Source organism: Semicossyphus pulcher, unplaced genomic scaffold, assembly GCF_022749685.1.
Source record: "Semicossyphus pulcher isolate SPU_LCO1_2020_fin unplaced genomic scaffold, fSemPul1.0.p SCAF_12, whole genome shotgun sequence".
NCBI lineage: Eukaryota > Metazoa > Chordata > Actinopteri > Labriformes > Labridae > Semicossyphus > Semicossyphus pulcher.
Window position 1 is genome coordinate 179,754 of NW_027211626.1, and position 19,262 is coordinate 199,015.

The 19,262-nt window shown below is 46.3% G+C and overlaps 3 protein-coding genes across 6 annotated transcripts in view; 1 reads left to right on the top strand and 2 right to left on the bottom strand.

The window, feature by feature from the left end:
- srfb (serum response factor b) overlaps positions 1-14,481 on the bottom strand; it is a 27,675-nt gene extending 13,194 nt beyond the window's left edge. For all 4 annotated transcript variants that reach the window (XM_069658175.1, XM_069658172.1, XM_069658171.1 and 1 more), the window contains exons 1-2: positions 13,617-14,481; positions 5,061-5,327 (exon numbers count right to left, since the gene is read on the bottom strand). In XM_069658175.1, coding sequence (XP_069514276.1) covers positions 5,061-5,327; positions 13,617-14,267 — 918 coding nt within the window. In that variant the 5' untranslated portion in view covers positions 14,268-14,481. The remainder of the gene's footprint in view (positions 1-5,060; positions 5,328-13,616) is intronic.
- On the top strand, positions 10,550-11,267 carry LOC138588287 (300 kDa antigen AG231-like). Its single transcript, XM_069658309.1, has 2 exons — positions 10,550-10,557; positions 10,598-11,267. Exons 1-2 carry the CDS (start codon positions 10,550-10,552, stop codon positions 11,265-11,267), a joined length of 678 nt encoding a protein of 225 aa, XP_069514410.1.
- A 2,445-nt stretch (positions 14,482-16,926) lies between the features above and the next one.
- Positions 16,927-19,262, bottom strand: part of ptk7b (protein tyrosine kinase 7b) — a 74,694-nt gene continuing 72,358 nt past the window's right edge. The window contains exons 19-20 of the mRNA XM_069659057.1: positions 19,063-19,241; positions 16,927-18,718 (exon numbers count right to left, since the gene is read on the bottom strand). Of these exons, the coding sequence (XP_069515158.1) occupies positions 18,558-18,718; positions 19,063-19,241 (340 nt within the window). The 3' untranslated portion in view covers positions 16,927-18,557. The remainder of the gene's footprint in view (positions 18,719-19,062; positions 19,242-19,262) is intronic.

Consider the following 19,262-nt stretch of genomic DNA (forward strand, 5'->3'; position numbering starts at 1 on the left):
ATTTGCAGCTCCATTTGGGACTGCTAAAAAAGGCAAGGCAGCCCAAGTGGAGGAGGTGCAGCCAATGGCGGCTGACCTGTCCAGTTGCTTGCAGTAAAATAAGGGGGTGGAGGAGGGGTGGGGGGGTGGGGGTTGACATAACGTTGCTTTCCTCTGACACAGCCAACATGCTGCTCTGACACAGTCTGTGTGCGATAAGAGAGCAGCTCTGTGTAAATTCACTTTTCAGTATCTCATGTCGTCTCTTGTCACCTACCAACAGCCACAGCTCGGCCCGACGACACACTGAGACATCGATGCTGAACCTTTTACACTCACTGTTCCATGTTACTGTGTGGTGTGGCTGCACGAGGCGTTCATGGTCCTTTAAAAGCCTCTTTATACAGTGCAGCTAGCCACAGCCGTCTGAGGCTAATGTCACCCATGGGAACAATGAGAAATCTAAATGGTGACCAGAACTCTGTTTGTTTGAGCAGCCCAGAAAAACACAAGCAAACACCAACTTTAAAATACTTAGAAGTTTGATTTCAGTTGCAGTTGTTCCGGTACTTTCTGGCTCTGATCTACGGCGTGCCTCCGTGCGTGTGTAAGAACACAGACGTTTATAGTCACCTTGATGACTGGTGGAGAGAATAGATGTAGTAGACACTGTCGACAGAGCTACATAGCTGAGCTTCTGTGCCTCCTGTAGGTGATGCACCCTAAAACCCGTAACCCTATAGCTCATACAACCCCCTTCAAATAATCCAAACTATCCGTCTGTATATGACCAATATGAATTCACAATATGCACACATTATGTTGGACGAAGAGGCAAACAAAGAGCCACAATGCAGGAAAACAAACATGTCCGCTGGTGCGGGGCCGTGGCCTCAGTCTGGACCTTTTCTGCTCAGATGTGCCGTCACTACAAAGACCACACAGACAGTTAGATCTGAGCTAATGAGCAGAGCAACAAATACACTTCAGCAGGATCACAACACGCCAGCAGGGAAGAGAGCGATGATGGATGGAGTAAGGGAGGAAGGGGGAGAGAAAGTGAGGGAGCGAGGGGAGGAGGAGACATCGAGAACTGCATCCTAAAGCCAGATCCTCTGAGTAAACATGAGTCGTTCTCCTCCATCTCCTCCCAAAAATAACCAGAAAGCATAAAAACATGTGCGGTGAGGACGGGTCTAATATTAAGAAGCAGAAACAGAAGCTGGCTGAGGGACGCCACAGTGATGACACGGGTACCGTCTTCTTTGGGAAGTATTGACATTTAATTTAACACACGTCATGTCAGGCAGCACATTTCCCAGGATGCTTTTCTACAGACCAAAAGCTGCTGGTTAACTTCATGTCTGAGAGCGATGTAAAGAAAAGGTCGAGTCCCTCCACACAAAGAAAACCACACACCTTTAATTGAACGTCCTCTCTTCTGGTGGGCCTGATGAAGAGTCTGTGTTTGAGTCACTCTGATGACTGTGATCCTCTCACTTCATGATTACATCTTTGAGCTCAGGTTCCAGGAGCAGATTGAATCCGCCCATCAGCAGATGATTAGATGACAATAACATGACTCACTCTTTTCTCACAGCGTGAAACTTTAACAAACAATCAGCACCAAGTTGTTGGTGATACAAACTCACGACCCATTAATCACGTAAATCTATGCAGAAGCTGATTTTGATGAAGAGTGTTAAACTGTCGATCATTGAGCAGCTGAGAGGCTTTAATTCTGGTGGATTTGTTCCAGCGCCGATGCTGTTTAAGAACATTGTGTTTTGGTTTTTTTAAAGAGAATGTTTTTGGCTTTTTGCTTTTAATCGACAGGACAGCTGAAGACAGACAGGAAACGCCGAGAGGGGAGAGCGGGGGACGACATGCACCAAATGATCGGCAGACCGGGAGTCGAACCTGCGATCAGTGTGACGAGGACTGTAGCCTCTGTACGTGGGGCGCCCGCTCTACCAACGGAGCCAAACCAGAACATTGTGTTTTTAACTAAGTAAGGTATAGAAACTTCACTGTGCACTGATGTGATGACGTGATCAGAATCAGGAGAGAAGATGAGTGAACATTTTGACGCCACTGTGCTCGTGATGGGGTTTATTTATTTCACACCAGCAGAGTCGTATGGAAAGAGAACTTTCTGCTGTTACGTGATTTTATGAGCAAAGTTTCAGCACTAAATCACGTCTGCTTTCTCCTCAGCCTCTCTGTTGCTTTTCCAAAATGTCCTCCACTTCCCCCTCCAGCCTCTGCACTCTCCGCTCTGTTTAGACTAGCATGGACTATACGTCTGACAAACTGCACTCCTGATGAATCGTGTCCAGACGCTGCAGAGGTGCTCAGAGCGTCTACGGAGCAGACCTACTGCACAGACATGACGAGGCTGCAGCCATAGACTAACACAGAAAACAAGACTCGCGTTGATTAATGGATTAACATGATTAGAAAATACTTAAATATAAGCAAAGATGCTAAAAGGACAAGGCCACTATATTGATTTAGCACTGAAGGATAACTTCTCCCAGCTGCAGCTTAGTGACGAGCGGAGATACGAGGCAGGAGAGAGAGAGGCGGAGGCTGTTGCATTTAGCCAGAAGTCCTGTTTGTTATTTATCAGCTTTTATTTTAACAAGAATTTATACAGATTTACATTAAATGCTAAGGAGTCGTTAGCTTGTCCGCTGCATGAACTAAAAGCACAGACTGGTTTCGTGGTCAGCTAGCTGAGTTAGCGCAGTGTTACTAAAGAAACACTGCGCACAGTTGTTGTCGTGTTGTCGCTTCTTTCGATCACACGTCTTTCACATTGCTTTTTAAAGTTCAGCTTGTTGTGGGACAGTAATAACCTTCCATGCACAGAAGACAGAGCTCTGGAAACACTCATATGGATTAAACAGGTCTTCTAAAGTTATTATTCTCCTCGTGGAATCGTTAAAGCCCAAGAATCTAGAAACATCCTGTATCGTCTGTGTGCACCTGCCCTGTCCCGACCCAGCAGCACTGAACCCAACATGATGCACACAGGGACATGTTCGAGTGTGTCCCTCTGCGAGCTGTGTTCTCAGGGTCCATGCTGGTCTCCCACACTCAGAACTGCAGCGGGGTCAAAGGTCACCGCATCGTAAGCCAGCCACTTAAATAGACATCACATGAAACGGGAGTAAAGTATCGCTCATGTGTTTCCATTCCACCTGCCCGTATCTACATCCATACCTCCGCTCCATATCAATGCATGAGTGTGTTGTGTTGGGGGGGGGGGGGGGGGGGGTGGTAGGGGGGGGGGGGGTGGGGGGAATCACAGGACTCCAAAGACAGCTGCAGCTTATAAGGAATGTGAGGGGCCTCAGCCAAGAGAGCAGGCAGGGAAACCACACCATATATGGCAACAGAGGCCGAATCTAATTTTTATCAATGAGCAGAGCGGGCATGAAGAGCGGCTTAACAAGCAGAGGACCGTCTCCATCCCGACGCTGTGCGGAGCGTGTGAGAGGACGATTTATTAAACAGCACGCAGGCGAGCAGACCTCAAGCGTCCCGACGTAAGACGTGTAAACAGAGGACGACGTCTCTGCTGTCGGCACCAGATCGCACGAAAGGTGAGGACGGTGAAGCTTCTGATGACGAGCTGATCGCTTCACTTCAGAATCTCAAAGAGCAGAAGTTTAAGAGGAGTCACCGTGAGACATGAGAGACATTAAGGATATCTGAAGAAGGTAAAGCAGTTTGAAAACTGCGTGATATTCTGATGTTTTCAGAGCTGGATGTTCTGTTTAACTATCTCAGTGTTTCATCCATCCCAAAATCAAAGATAAACACCGGAGTCCTCCATATAGCCTGCTGCATGTTTCTCACCCTAACACAACCCAGACCTGCTGTGATTTATCTGCACCACAGTTACGAGGCTTTCCTGGATGAGAGGTCAGGGAGGTAAAGTGTAGACAGCTCCCTTCAGTCAGCGCGATAATACTCTGCTCAGTCCAGAGCCCTTTGAAGGACGAGTCCGTCTTTTAGGTTTAATTAAAAAAAGACTCGAAACACGCGGCCTCACATAAAGCAGGCGAAAGTTCAACACTGTGTTTACAATAGGAGAGATTATTTTCCACAACTGCTCCAGGATCTGATCTTCTGCTCTCCTTCGTGCCCGTCCGGCCTTTTTTGGAGCGATTTCCAGCTTTATTTATTGGTGACCAGAGGCTGAAGGTTCAACAGCACAACACAAATATCTGCACTTTCAAAACAGGCTCCTAACTTTAGCTTTAATGCATCTGAGGGGAATTAGTGATGACTTATTTTGCATCATTGTGCGTCTCCTTCCCAACACAGACTGACTTCAGCCTGAAGGTTTGAACAGTAACACACAGAAGAGCTGCTTCCTCGGCGTCTCCATCAGGTCACATCACACAGGACAGATTAACGTGAAGGAAAGGAGGTAACAGACGAGTGAAGACGAACACACAGAGAGGGAAACTGGAGCGTGGAGAAGAGGCGTCAGTGAAGCAGCCAACATGGCCGCCGAGCAGCAGCGACACATTCCCCATCCAACTGATTTACACACTGGAGCAAAGTTCATGTTCATTATTTTCACTGTGTTGTTCTTTGATCTGAAGGTCACATGATTTCAGTTTAATCGTCTCAAATATGAGGTTAGCTTCAGTTAGCTTAGCACAGAAACAGCTGCTCGAAATGTCCCTCAGAGGGACCCGTCTGACTTTATACTGAGAGGACGTTTCACAGCCTGGACGCTGCACTGATGCTGCAGGACAGAGACTCTACACACGCACCTGGACGTACACCTGAGCACACACTGTGTGTACTGTTGCTACCTCTGTTATTGACTCCACTGCGCTTTATCAGTTCTGCTTTTTTAAAAATTCCACTGCTTTCATGTCTCCATTAGAAAGCAGACAGTCGGTGAGTCACACATACTTTAACTGGAGCACCCTCGTTGCTGAAAGCAGGGAGACGGGCTGTTGGGGATTCACAGCTGCACCACGATCGTCCCGGAAGAGACGGAGCGTATTCTAAACTAATGTCGTTACTACCGTGAGGATGTTTATGATTCTCACCTTTGTGTCGCCCATGCTCTCCGACTCAGACACCTGGTAGGTGAGGTCCGTCTCCTCAAAGCCTGTTGCACTCATGCGCTGGTCCATGGAGGGATCAGTGCGTGGGGGCGAGTCTGGAGAGTTGAGGCATGTTTGGATCAGAGCTTTGCCCGTTTCGCTCGTGATCATGGGCTGGAGTTTACGGGTGGCGAAAGTGTAGACGTGGCCCGTTTCACTGGCCACAAGCAGCAGAACCTGCGTCCCCGTCAGGGTGGAGAGTTCATAGGCCTGGGAAGAGAAGAAGAAGAATCAAGTAGGGCTGCAGAACTTTCTTCATCCATTTATTTACCAATATTTTTTCATTTGACGGATCATTTAGTCCATGACATGTCAGAAAGTTGTGAAAATAAATAAATAAATAAATAAATTTCCCAGAGCTCACGGAAACAATCTAAAGAGCAGCTTTGGTGCCAAAATGTTACCTACACTTACATTTACTGAAGACAAACAGCTGCAAACACTCACATGGGAGAGGTTCAAACCATCCATCCATCATCCATCCATCATCCATCCATCCATCATCCATCCATCCATCATCCATCCATCATCCATCATCCATCCATCATCCATCCATCCATCATCCATCCATCATCCATCCATCATCCATCATCCATCCATCATCCATCATCCATCCATCGTCCATCCATCCATCATCTATCCATCATCCATCATCCATCATCCATCATCCATCATCCATCATCCATCATCCATCCGTCCATCATCCATCCATCCATCCATCCATCATCCATCCATCCATCATCCATCCATCCATCCATCCAGCTCACAATTGTTCAGGGCTGCACAGAGACAGAACCATTCTCGCTCACATTCACACCTACAGACAATTTTTCATCAAGTCGTCAGTGAACCGAGCATGTCTCCACACTCCACACAGAGAGACCCCCCGCTTCCAACCCTGGATTTGAACCAGGAACCTTCTAGCTGTCAAACAATAGTGCTAACCACTGCACCACCGTGCAGCACCCAGCAACGTCAGCAGCGACACGATTTACAGATCATAAAAATATGTAGTAATTAGTTTTCCTTCCATCGACCGGCAGCTCTGACTTCATGGATCAGACTTGAATTCAAACGTTCACCAAATCGTTGTTTGGATCAACTTCATGTCACAGAAAAAATCAGCTCTACTGAAAATAAGAGATTCCATAAGTGAACCAAGAAAACACTGGAATCTAAAAATACAGCTGTAGTGAGCTCTGACGTATAGCACGACTGGAGCTAGAGTAACTTCAGATAAGGTTCCCAGAATAGAGAGTGTGATATAGCTGAGAGACTGATTGCAGAGGGGGGGCTGGCTCTGTGTGAGGGGGGAGTGGCAGAGATCGAGACCTGACTGAAGACACAGGGAGTCGTTCTTAACACGCAGAGAGAGCCGGCGGTGAAACGTGAGGCCACTGTCACACTGTGCCGCCGTGTCATTCATTATACAGAATACACACACACACACACACACACACACACACACACACACACACACACACACACAGTGTAAAGGAGAACAATGACACACACACACACAGCGAGGCTGCACTCACAGTGAACCCCTGAGAAAGCCTTTTCATCTAAATGACTCATAAGTTATGTGGAGGATGCTCGAGGTGCTGTTCGGGCTCAGTGCCATCAGCGTCACCTTGGTGAACACAGAACAGCCGCAGCTCGCTGATGAATGTGTCATTGTGAGCCGGAGAGCAGCACAGAGCGGGACGAGACCAATCGCATTCAAATTAAAAGGTTTTATTGAGCTGCAACTAAACCACACATTCATGCTACAACACCGTGTTCATTATGTGCACTATCAGACCGACGCTCCATATCTGCACACGCTCATCACATAAGTGTCGTTTGTGTGGATTAACATGATGACAGGGCACGGAGAGGACACCACGAGCAGCTGCTGCTACAGCGGCTCAGTGCTACACAGCACGACTTTATCAAACCTTCATGACTGCGTACTGTAGGACTCACACAGGTGGAAACATCTGTAGGTAAGAAATAAAGCCAACACAGAAAAGCTGCAGTTCCTCTGGTGTCCACTTGAGGCTGTCTCCAGCAGTGAGTCAGTCCCCATAGAGCCCCATGTTAAACTTTACAGCAGAAATAAACATGTTTACAGCCTGGTACAAAAAACAACATGGCTGCAGCCAAAATGCAGAACTTCAGAAAGGCAGTTAACAATCCACATGGTGACGTCACCGTGCCCACATCCAGTTTTTATAGACGATGAATTCACCTCATCATGAACTGTTACTGCATCATTACAGCAGCAGGTAATGAACGCAGCTCCGGCTCTTCCACCACTACCTCCCTTCATTAGCTGTGCAGCAGCTGCAGAGGGTCTCCCACAGCACCGCCTGATGTTTGGCAGACGTCCAAAGGTAGAAACGAACTAATTTGTCAACTTAAGTGAGCGAGGTGGCAGAACAAACTAGAGCTACACTATGCTTTAATAAGTTTCTCTGCTCGGCTGATTGTCTCATAAATATTCATGACGGCTCCGGCTGTAATTGGCTCCTGTGCTGCACAAAACATCCTTACAGAGCCCATACATCACATACAGAGGGGGAACAAGATATCCTGCTGCATGCAAACATTTACATGTGTATTTGTGCCAATGAAAACTACAAACAGAGGCTTCTGTGGCCTTGTGATCAGTGCTTGCAGTCCAATCGAGCTTCTTCAAATGGCTCATTTTGCCCTAAAATACTAAATTCAAAATGATATAAAACAAAAATCAGCACGTAAAGATCCAGTGACTGTTTGACAATCACTCAGACATATAGACCTAATTTATTATCAATAAACTAATCAATTAATTGATGCATCATATCAGGAAAAGCTGAGGTGTAGGCCTAGACAATGAGATGAATAATGGCTGCCAGTTTTAGAGCCCTCCTACTGTGCATGTTAGCTCACTTACAGGCTTATTGAGCATCTAAATGGAATGGAGCTACGACATACGGGATGTTATCAGCACACCTGAGTTTACCTGCAAAGACAAGTCAAAATGTCCGCCGTGAAAAAACAAGATTAGAGTAGAAAAGGAAACAAATAAAAGATTTGCCAAATCTGAGCATCCCCTCGTTTGCCAAAGTAATGCATTCTGGGTATTTTCCAAGCAATTTTATCACTAAGAAAAGTGAAATACACACACTGATAAACGAGATCAGCTATGACAAACAATAACTATATCAATAACTATACGACGGAAAAGTGTGAACAAACTAAGTGCGACTCAATATATTAAAGGTTTAACAGGTACAGAAAAATAAAACAGGCTTTTACAAACAATATAAATCATCACGTCTGGGCCTCTATACGTGTGTGTGTGTGTGTGTGTGTGTGTGTGTGTGTGTGTGTGTGTGTGTGTGTGTGTGTGTGTGTGTGTGTGTGTGTGTGTGTGCAGACCCCTGTGAGACCCTTCCCTCTGTGTGTTGACAAAATGCAAGAAAAGTCCTCCTTGTTAAACCTTTAAGGATCCATCGACATGTTGAAGCTGGGAGTTTTTGTTAAAGGCTCGGGGGAGGGACACTGGGATAAAGATAATGAAGTGTAGCATTCATGTGATTTCTGCACCATGACATGACTAGAATCTGTATTTCCAGCAGTTTATTAACATGATGTTTGTTACGGTTTAAAAACATGAATAAAAATCGTTTTTGTTTTAAATAAAGAGCGAAAAATGAAACTGGATGTAACAGGGTCACGTTTGTAACTTCATCTCTCAGTCTCGTTAATGACACGAACTCATCCTGGTAGTAATCAAACTAATGCATTTATTTCTTCTTCTGTGGAACTTTTTATAAATTCATTTCGCCCACTCCCCCCACTTTAGTACCATTCCTCTGGTAGACTCCTACTCCCTCCCCTATTTATCATGTTGTTTTATGTATATCTTCACTTTCCACAATGTTATAATGTCTGTCCCAACCTGTTATTATATTAATATCATTTCATTTGCACGTTAAACTAGTCGTTTTAGGAGTGATTGCTGCTAGCTTAAAGTTATGGCAAACTAAGCTAACTGGAGTCATGTTGATGTATTCTATTGTGTAGGAGCGGCAGCAGACTGAACATGGAGGATCTGTTTCTTTATGTGTTGCTCATCTTTCCTGCATCGTACATCTTTAACAAACACAGAAGTCCACGATGACACGGACGTGTAGCGAACCACGGACGTGTAGCGAACCACGGACAAGTAGCGAACCACGGACGTGTGGCGAACCACGGACAAGTAGTGAACCACGGACAAGTAGGGAACCACGGACGTGTAGCGAACCACGGACAAGTAGTGAACCACGGACGTGTAGTGAACCACGGACAAGTAGTGAACCACGGACGTGTAGTGAACCACGGACAAGTAGTGAACCACGGACAAGTAGTGAACCACGGACGTGTAGTGAACCACGGACAAGTAGTGAACCACGGACAAGTAGGGAACCACGGACGTGTGGCGAACCACGGACAAGTAGTGAACCACGGACAAGTAGGGAACCACGGACGTGTAGCGAACCACGGACGTGTGGCGAACCACGGACGTGTGGCGAACCACGGACGTGTGGCGAACCACGGACAAGTAGTGAACCACGGACAAGTAGTGAACCACGGACGTGTAGTGAACCACGGACAAGTAGTGAACCACGGACAAGTAGTGAACCACGGACGTGTAGTGAACCACGGACAAGTAGTGAACCACGGACGTGTAGTGAACCACGGACAAGTAGTGAACCACGGACGTGTGGCGAACCACGGACAAGTAGTGAACCACGGACGTGTAGTGAAACACGGACAAGTAGCGAACCACGGACAAGTAGCGAACCACGGACGTGTAGCGAACCACGGACAAGTAGTGAAACACGGACAAGTAGTGAACCTCGGACAAGTAGTGAACCTCGGACGTGTAGTGAAACACGGACAAGTAGTGAAACACGGACAAGTAGTGAACCACGGACAAGTAGTGAACCACGGACGTGTAGTGAACCACGGACAAGTAGTGAACCACGGACGTGTAGTGAAACACGGACAAGTAGTGAACCACGGACGTGTAGCGAAACACGGACAAGTAGTGAAACACGGACGTGTGGCGAACCACGGACAAGTAGTGAACCACGGACAAGTAGTGAACCACGGACGTGTAGTGAACCACGGACAAGTAGTGAACCACGGACGTGTAGCGAACCACGGACAAGTAGTGAACCACGGACGTGTAGTGAAACACGGACAAGTAGTGAAACACGGACAAGTAGTGAACCACGGACGTGTAGTGAAACACGGACAAGTAGTGAACCACGGACAAGTAGTGAACCACGGACAAGTAGTGAACCACGGACGTGTAGTGAAACACGGACAAGTAGTGAAACACGGACAAGTAGTGAACCACGGACAAGTAGTGAACCACGGACGTGTAGCGAAACACTGACAAGTAGTGAAACATGGACAAGTAGTGAACCACGGACGTGTAGTGAACCACGGACAAGTAGTGAACCACGGACGTGTAGTGAAACACGGACAAGTAGTGAAACACGGACAAGTAGTGAACCACGGACGTGTAGTGAAACACGGACAAGTAGTGAAACACGGACAAGTAGTGAACCACGGACGTGTAGTGAACCACGGACGTGTAGCGAAACACGGACAAGTAGTGAACCACGGACGTGTAGCGAAACACTGACAAGTAGTGAAACATGGACAAGTAGTGAACCACGGACGTGTAGTGAACCACGGACAAGTAGTGAACCACGGACAAGTAGTGAACCACGGACGTGTAGCGAAACACTGACAAGTAGTGAAACATGGACAAGTAGTGAACCACGGACGTGTAGCGAAACACGGACAAGTAGTGAACCACGGACAAGTAGTGAAACACGGACAAGTAGTGAACCACGGACAAGTAGTGAACCACGGACGTGTAGCGAACCACGGACAAGTAGTGAACCACGGACGTGTAGCGAAACACGGACAAGTAGTGAACCACGGACGTGTAGCGAAACACGGACAAGTAGTGAACCACGGACGTGTGGCGAACCACGGACAAGTAGTGAACCACGGACGTGTGGCGAACCACGGACAAGTAGTGAAACATGGACAAGTAGTGAAACATGGACAAAAAGGAACCCAGAGCAGAAACTGTGCTGCAACAAACGGAGGTAACAGTTTGAGTTGTGTAAGTTTCTGCACGTAATCAAATCACTTCTAAGAGAGAACAAACAGGCCTTTTCTTCACTCACCACATGCTTCAATCTGAAACCAGTTTGAGACCAGTCTACTATGAGTCCTCCCACTCCACCCACCTGTCAGTTTGTGATGGCTGACACAGTGTGGGCAACAGTTTCTGAAAATCTCCATCCGCACACTTTGTCAAATAGTGCTCGTGTTGCCAAGAACCTACATAAAGACACCTCAGTTTCCACGACAACAGTCTGGGACACACACACACTCAAATAAGATAAATACTGCAGAGTACACATAACAGGCAAAATGAAGTAACACAAGGACAGATCCAAACTCCTGCACTGCAATAAAGAGCCGCTAATAACTGTTGATAGAGTCAGAATGAAAACACCTGCAGCGTTTCTGCTCATCAGCCGACCTCGTCCGCAAATCAACGACTTTAAACGTCTTAATACCAAACGTTACACAGCACTACTTTAATATGGAAGCAATACTGAGCTTAGGTTGTTGAGCAAACTTATTAAAGAGTAATGGAGGCAATCAGGACGTCCATGGAGAAAGACTGCTCATCTTTGATGTCAGTTGCTTTTGTCCAAAGACGCTGGCTGCTCCTATCAAAAAATAGTGTGATACAGAGCTGCATGAACTTTATCGCTAAGTATTTTGATAACTGACGAATCTTTTAAGTTGTTTTTTAAGCAGAACAACTGCAGGTTACAGCTCAGCCTGCACGATGAGAGAACAATCTGCAGAGTGGAAGCATTTCTCAACACTGTGATGACGACATGAAACAAACAACTGAAGCATGCAGATGAGCTGAAATATAAAGTTCCTCCGTCTTTCTGCAGCTCGGCATGTTTTCACTGTTTTGTTTGCAACATCTCTTCCATTTATTTCAAAATAAGTCAAAATTTCACAAGTTCTGTTCTTTGCACAACAACATCTGTATCGTCCACGTTTCTCTGGCTCTTAAGATAAGAGAACTCTTTATTGATCCCAGGGGAACATCTAGGTGTTGCAGCAGAACAAAGACCGAATAGCAAGCACATAAATACAGTATAAAAAAACAAAATAAATAAAAATAAAAATACAACTTCTCTCCTTCCTCAGATATCATGCTAGCTAACCTAGCAGTCGCCACACCAAATAACCGTAGAAGTATTCGTAGCTGACAGCTAGCAGGGGCTCCATCTGACTGGTGAATGCATGGTCCATGTATCCAAGCCTCCATCTGACAGTTCAAAGGTCAAATGTTTGCATGCTGAGGGTGAATGCATGGCAGGTGAACATCAAGAGTTTTCCTTGTCATGTTGTTTCAGGCAGGCTTTTGTGATGTGGTCATTGTGCATGTTTGCATCAGGAGAAGGTAAAAATGTGATTTATGGTGCAGCTCTAATTCCAGCTGCATAAATGTGAGATTATAAAAGAAGAAGAGCTTTTTTGGATTCTGACTGCTGGTTGGACAAAAGAAGGGCGTCAGAGACATCGCGTCGTCTCTGGGAAACTGTGAGGAGAATCTTATACAAAATGTTTACTACGTTATAGAAGATAAATCGATTAATCATTAAAACATTCAGCAGATAAATCGATGATGAAAATAATGGTTGGTTGCAGCATTGGTGCCATATTGTGTGCACAGACACCCCCCTGCTCCTCTCTTCTGTGTGACTGCTCTCTGACTGTCCTCTGATGCGTCTCCCTGAGGTTTAGTCAGCTGTTGGCACCTCCAGGCCGGCTGCCGCTCACCAACACATGGCTGCAGCCTGCAAGCAGAGTCCTGCTTCACACTGACAGAGAAACAGCCTGAGCACCGAGGGCTGCTGGGAGCCATGTCCAACAGTTCTAGGCCTGCTAGTGTGTGTGTGTGTGTGTGTGTGTGTGTGTCAGTTTATCTGGATATCTGTGTGTGTTTGTGTGTCAGGCCATGTGTGTGTGATAGTTGGGGGGGGGGCATGGTCATAAATAGAATAGTCATTTGCTCAGGTCTATTTAAAGCTCTTTGCCATCATGAACGTTCTGACTTCCTCTCATCCACTGAGTCAGTTTGTGTCACAATTGTGTCATGTCTTTAAAACTCAACAGTCAGTAGTAAACTGTAACTTAGGCCCAGTATTGAAAACATGTAACTGTAACTTAGGCAAACATGTAACTGTAACATGTCACTGTTGTAGGTATTCGCTGCAGCACTTTCCCCTATCAAGGTGTTACCTAATAATTTCGATGATTGACAGCACAGTTACCTGCAGCACATTCAGGCTAACAACATGTGTGACTCTGATCAAATGTTCCTGTCGCTGGATGAGCTCCAAACACGATCACCTGACTCACCTTTTTCATGATCCCCGTCTTCCTCTTGCTGAAGGTGGTGTAACGTCTCAACTTGTTGTCAATAAATTCCATCTTAATCTTCACGCGCCCACGTGTCTTCTTCCCCGGCTTTGCCCCGGCGACCCCTCCGGGCACCATGCCGTAACCTCCGGGAGGGACCCCCACCTCCTGCCCGGTCACTGCCGCCTCCATCTCCCCTCTCTCCCGCTTTACCCCTCTCCTGCTGTCCCCGAGTGAACCCACCGGGTCGTCATCATCCCCCGAGTCCGAGTCATTCTCTGAGCCGCTGCACAGCGGAGCGCTCTCTCTGTCCGGGTCGAACCGGGCTCCGTGAGGCAGCACAACTCCCGCGTTTAACGCCACCATGCCGCCCTGGACCGCGGTCTGCAGAGCCGTCACCCCGGTGCCGTTCCCCGGTCTCACACCTCTGGGACCACCTGGACCGTTCGCTCCCAGCATCCCGACCGCGTCCCTGTCCCCCTGTCGCCCCGCAGCCCCGGCGCTGTCGCTGCCCCCCGGTAAAACCTGCCCTGCTCGCACCAGCACGGGACGGATCCCGCTGCCGACAACCCCCGCCCCGTGTCCTGTGGTTCCTCTGCCTGAAGCGGACCCGTTTCCTGGTGGTGCCGATCCGACCCGGCTCGGTAACATTCTATTTACTGGACCGAGTCTGTGAACACCAGCTGAACCAGCCGGAGCGCGCTGCCAAATGAAACGCCGTTAAAACGCATGCGCCTGTGACACAAAATGTAAACAAACCGGGCAGGTCGATGGTTCGGAGACTCCAGGAAATAACCGAGACAAACTTTGGAAAGTGATGCTGCCCCCGAGACCCTTCAACCCCGCTCAGCGTGTTCACCCTCCTCCTCTATTTCCAAAACTCCGAGCACTTTCTCAAAAAGGAAAACGCGGAGAGCGCCCTCCATGTTGCTCCGCCGCGTCAAATAGTCCGCGGTATGACCCGAAAACGCAGCTGTTTCCGTTCTGTTGACATCCGTGTGCGCATAATTACTGCAACATTAACGCAAAAGGTCTCTCTTCGTGGTTCATGGACGCGTTCAAATGTCTTTTTTAAAAACAGCGTTCACGGCCGCGGAGTGATATTACAACACAGGAACTACTTTCCTCCTTATAAAGAGATACAATGTTTCCTTATTTGGTGCTGTCTCTCCTTATTTGGTGAGTCACAGCGTCGCCTATTGATTGGCCGAGGATTATCTGAGCAGCGCTGTCATTGGTCGATGAGGCGGGCTCATTGGAATAAATACCAAAATGGTTGCGCTACCGACAACGTCACTGAGGACAGGCTGAGGCACCAAAATAACAAAACATCCAACTTTTTATTCCCCTCAGGTTGTACCGTAACACACCTCAACACATTTAAACAGAGGTTTTACATCACGGTATCTCTTTACTGATCTGTTTGGGCCGAAAGACCTGAAATTATTCTGTCAGAGGAATTACATTTTAAGTGATAGTGGATTTTGTGCATCATAGCATTTAACTTAAGGAGTACACAGTATCTAATCAGGCTGTCAAATATTAATCCACAACATCCCTTCTTTTAAAATCAGTTTACAGCTTATATTTTTAGGTGGTTGGAGATTGTTTACTCGTCTCTTTCCTCTAAAAATAAATCTGAATAAACTCTCCTGTGGGAAATAATGACCTCTCTCAGCATGCAACTCTACAGTTCACTGAATGAGGCCTGTAAGTATTTCTACTTTGCAAACTGTATTCAACATGTAACAGTGCAACATACTAATGTAACCCTAGTTTTGCAGTGGATTTTTTTAACGTGCTATTTTAGGAAAAGCACAGGCGTCATTAATAACATTACAGGTGAATAAATAACATTAATGATTACTATTTTATATTTCTCAATAAGCTATGAAAGTGAGCCATTAGTCACAATAACAGACTCTAAAACTGATAGAGGTGAGTAGAAGTCAGCCATAATTAATAATGTTGTTTTGTAGTCTGTGTAAAAGCACTTTGGTATATTGTCAGTGTTTGTAGTGACGCAGCAAGCCCCACCCGTCTGGTGCTGCAGGCAGGTTAAAACAAACGCATCACAGTATTTGAAGACTCCTCATCCATTTGTCAGCAAGCTGCTGGGGGACTTTTATCGGTAAATTTGTCACAATATCTCCAGTTTAGCGAAGGGTGCCAAATTTAACATATTAAAAAAATGCATTAAACACTTGATACTGCGTCATTTATGGACTTTGAGGAACATGCTTCTCTGCGCAAGTCTGACGAGCCTCTGTATCCATCACAAGAAGGCTAAAGACCTCCAGGCTCCCACATATGTGACAGTGTAAGGGAACCTCTCGCAAAGTCTTAAGAAAATACCCATGATGCATCTGGACGAACTTAAATATCCACAGTGCGCTGCTGAAATCCGTAGAGGCCCTCAAATTAAAATAAGACATTTTAAAAACTATCTTAAAATGTCATGTTGATGACCTCCCAAGTGTGGGAAAATATTTAGCAAGCATTTAAAGTCAGAGTTAGAAAACCATCACTACAGAGAAACACACCTACCGCCCTCTAGTGGTCACTGACTGCATTGACAGAACATGAGGATTGTCGGTGCTGTTACAGGTCCAGGTGGTTTTACTAATTAAAGCACATTAAATATGCTACTCAGAAAAAATAAAGGAACGCATTTTCATAATAAAAAGTCCATAAAAGTGTGAGTTTATGTTCTTCCTGTATGGATTCAGATTTCTGAGTGTCTCTTATCTTACACTCAACGATTACAAACCATGCACAGCCTCTTTGGTCTTACTACACAGAAGAAAATATTTATGTTTTATCCATTTCTTTAACATTTTAGAGCAGTGTATCAAGGCATATTTTTTAATGATTCCTAAGCCCACACCATCAGCTCTAAAGTTCAGTTTGTACCTGCAGGCAGCTGTTGTTTACACAGTCTGAACGTCAGCCTGCAGAGACTTGCATGAGGTCGGTACTACACCTCAGTGAACATTTCGTCACCTTTATTATTGTTACTGAACATTATACTGTGTAGTTATGCAGCTACGAACAGGAGCCGTCAGGAAAACTCTTCAGGTGGCCGACAAGGGGACACATTTTTAAGTTTCACAGCATTGTAGTTAGAGTTTGTCTAATTTCCGTGTATCTAATGCTCCCCGATGCAACAGACTAGGCCTAAGGAGAATGCTGAATTCATCTCATTGGAGGCGACATCATTGTAAGAAGTAAAGAAAAAGCAGATAAAAGTGGGATATTTTGCTGATGTGGTTGAATGCGTTGCTTTCTGCAGCATGAATCACGACACAGATTAAAAACACTGTGAACCTTTATTGACAGCAGCATGTATACTTTGTAAATATCTGGGATTACTGTGAACATTTGCTGAAGCAGATTAAAAAAACACGTCTCGGTGTGAGCGGCTAGCATTCATAAAAAGGAACATTACACTAAAAACAACGTATAAAAACAGGTTCATAAACAAAGGCCTTTGCATTTGATTAGATAAAGTAAAAAAAGAGGGAAACAGTAAAGATAATCCTTCATTTAGCAGGCACTTAAACGAGCACTGGTGACCAGCAGTCACTCTTTTGACCTCTTTGTACTTTGTGTTAGCGTGTTAGCAGCCTGAGCGCTCACTGAGATGGACCATGAGAATGAAACACAGCATCAGAAGTACCTTCCTATGAGAAACAGTTAAAAAAGACAGGACCTTCATCATAAATAAACAGGCACCTGCATGTCCTACTACACAACACGAGAGAGAAACACAAGTGAAGTTAGTGCATGGCTTCTACATTATGTACACACTGCCCGCTGTGATGGTCCTCTCTGCAGCTTTGCACAAAACGATTGGACCGAGAGGGAAGCTGTGATTGGACCTCTGAAGAAATGATGTCACAGGTTACACACAGTGATAGGCTGCATCCCTGCAACATGATAATGTTAAAATATCGGGTGTTCTTACCCATAAATGGTGACTGATAAGCACCTTTAAAGTTAATACAAGAACAGAACACACTCATAAAAACGTACAAAGCCCAAACTGGCACAATCTCATCTATTCAACATTTTCCTTGGCTATAAACGGATCTTTTTTATGTTCCTGAAGTTTTTAGGATGATTTTTCCCACAAGTGTCCTCACGCCGCAGAAAACAAGTGTAACAGACGGCCAACCTTCATGCAAACCCCCATTCCACTTCTTTTTTTAACGTACACTGGAGCATAGGAACACACACACACACACACACACACACACACACACACACACACACACACACACTGGACAGAGTAGCTTGTTGTCTCCTCCAGAATACCGGTGGCAGACTCAGGTAGAACTTAACCTAACACATTGCTAATTGATAAAAAGTTAAAAAATGCACCATTGAAGTCACATTTTGCAACGTTTCCTTCAGTTTTCTTTCTAGTTTTACAACATTTGGGACAAAAATTGATCCTAACATTTCCACCAATGATGTCCATCGACCTGAGCCAGTGAAACGTGTATCTAACATCCCTAAAAAGCCGTGTGGGGTCCAGGTGTGTGTGTGTGTGTGTGTGTGTGTGTGTGTGTGGAGGGGCAGAGGCACTGAGGTTGTGAGGCTCGTGGATCAAAGTGTCTCTGGGACAGAGCGGCTGCAGGCAGGGTCACAGTGGAACCACAGGTCGGGACTCCGGGGTCGGGGGTCGTCCATGCTGCGGTGAAGGCAAACGTAAACTCCTGACTCTGCTCACGAGAAGCCGTCCGCACAAACTTGAGTGTGTTCTCACCGATTTAACAAAGAAGTCTCGTCCACACGCCCACGGCTTGAAATGCATATAAAAAAGTGTTCCTCCTCAACCCTCCTCCCTGAAATGTGTGAGCGAATAATCCAGCATCCTGTCTTTGTTTGGGGGGAGGGGGTCGGTCAAAGTTCCCCTCTGATTGGGCGACGGCCCTCTCAGACTTTGCTGTCAGACGGCAACTCTCCCAGCGCGTGGACGATGTCAGTGAAGGACGGGCGCTCTTTGAGGCTGAGCGCCCAGCAGCGACACATGAGCTTGTAGATTTTAGAGGGACATCCGTCAGGAGGGGGCAGCTTCAGCTTCCCTGTCTGCAGAGCTGGAGGGGCAGCAGAGAGGAAGGGGTTAAAGGTTAAATAAAAATCATGGAGATTGCAAAACGTAATGGATAAATAAGCCGTCCCCCACATGAACACGATAACACAGGAGCAACTCTCCTCTGATGTTTATACGACTTGCAACCAGGAACACAGCAGTACACATTACAGCAGCTTAGAGCTTCCCACCCTGAGCGTAACAAAGGAAAATGGCTGCACCTCTACGTTTACCTGACAAGTCAAAGTAATCTAAAACAGAAACAGGGAGCTCTTTTCTCCTGACAGGCCTCCTCGTCTCGTGTCCTGAATCAGGACTCACAGTGAGCCTCGAGAGCATCACACTGACCTTCCAGCACTTCATCATCGCTGAGTTTGCTGTGTGGCATTTCCCCATGACTGAACACCTCCCACATCAGCACTCCAAAGGCCCACACGTCAGACTTGGTGGAGAAGTCGTCCTCAAACACCGACTCTGCAGGGAGCCAGCGCAGCGGGATCCACGCCTGTCTGTAGTGGTAGTACTCACTGTGTACGCGTAGGCCGGGG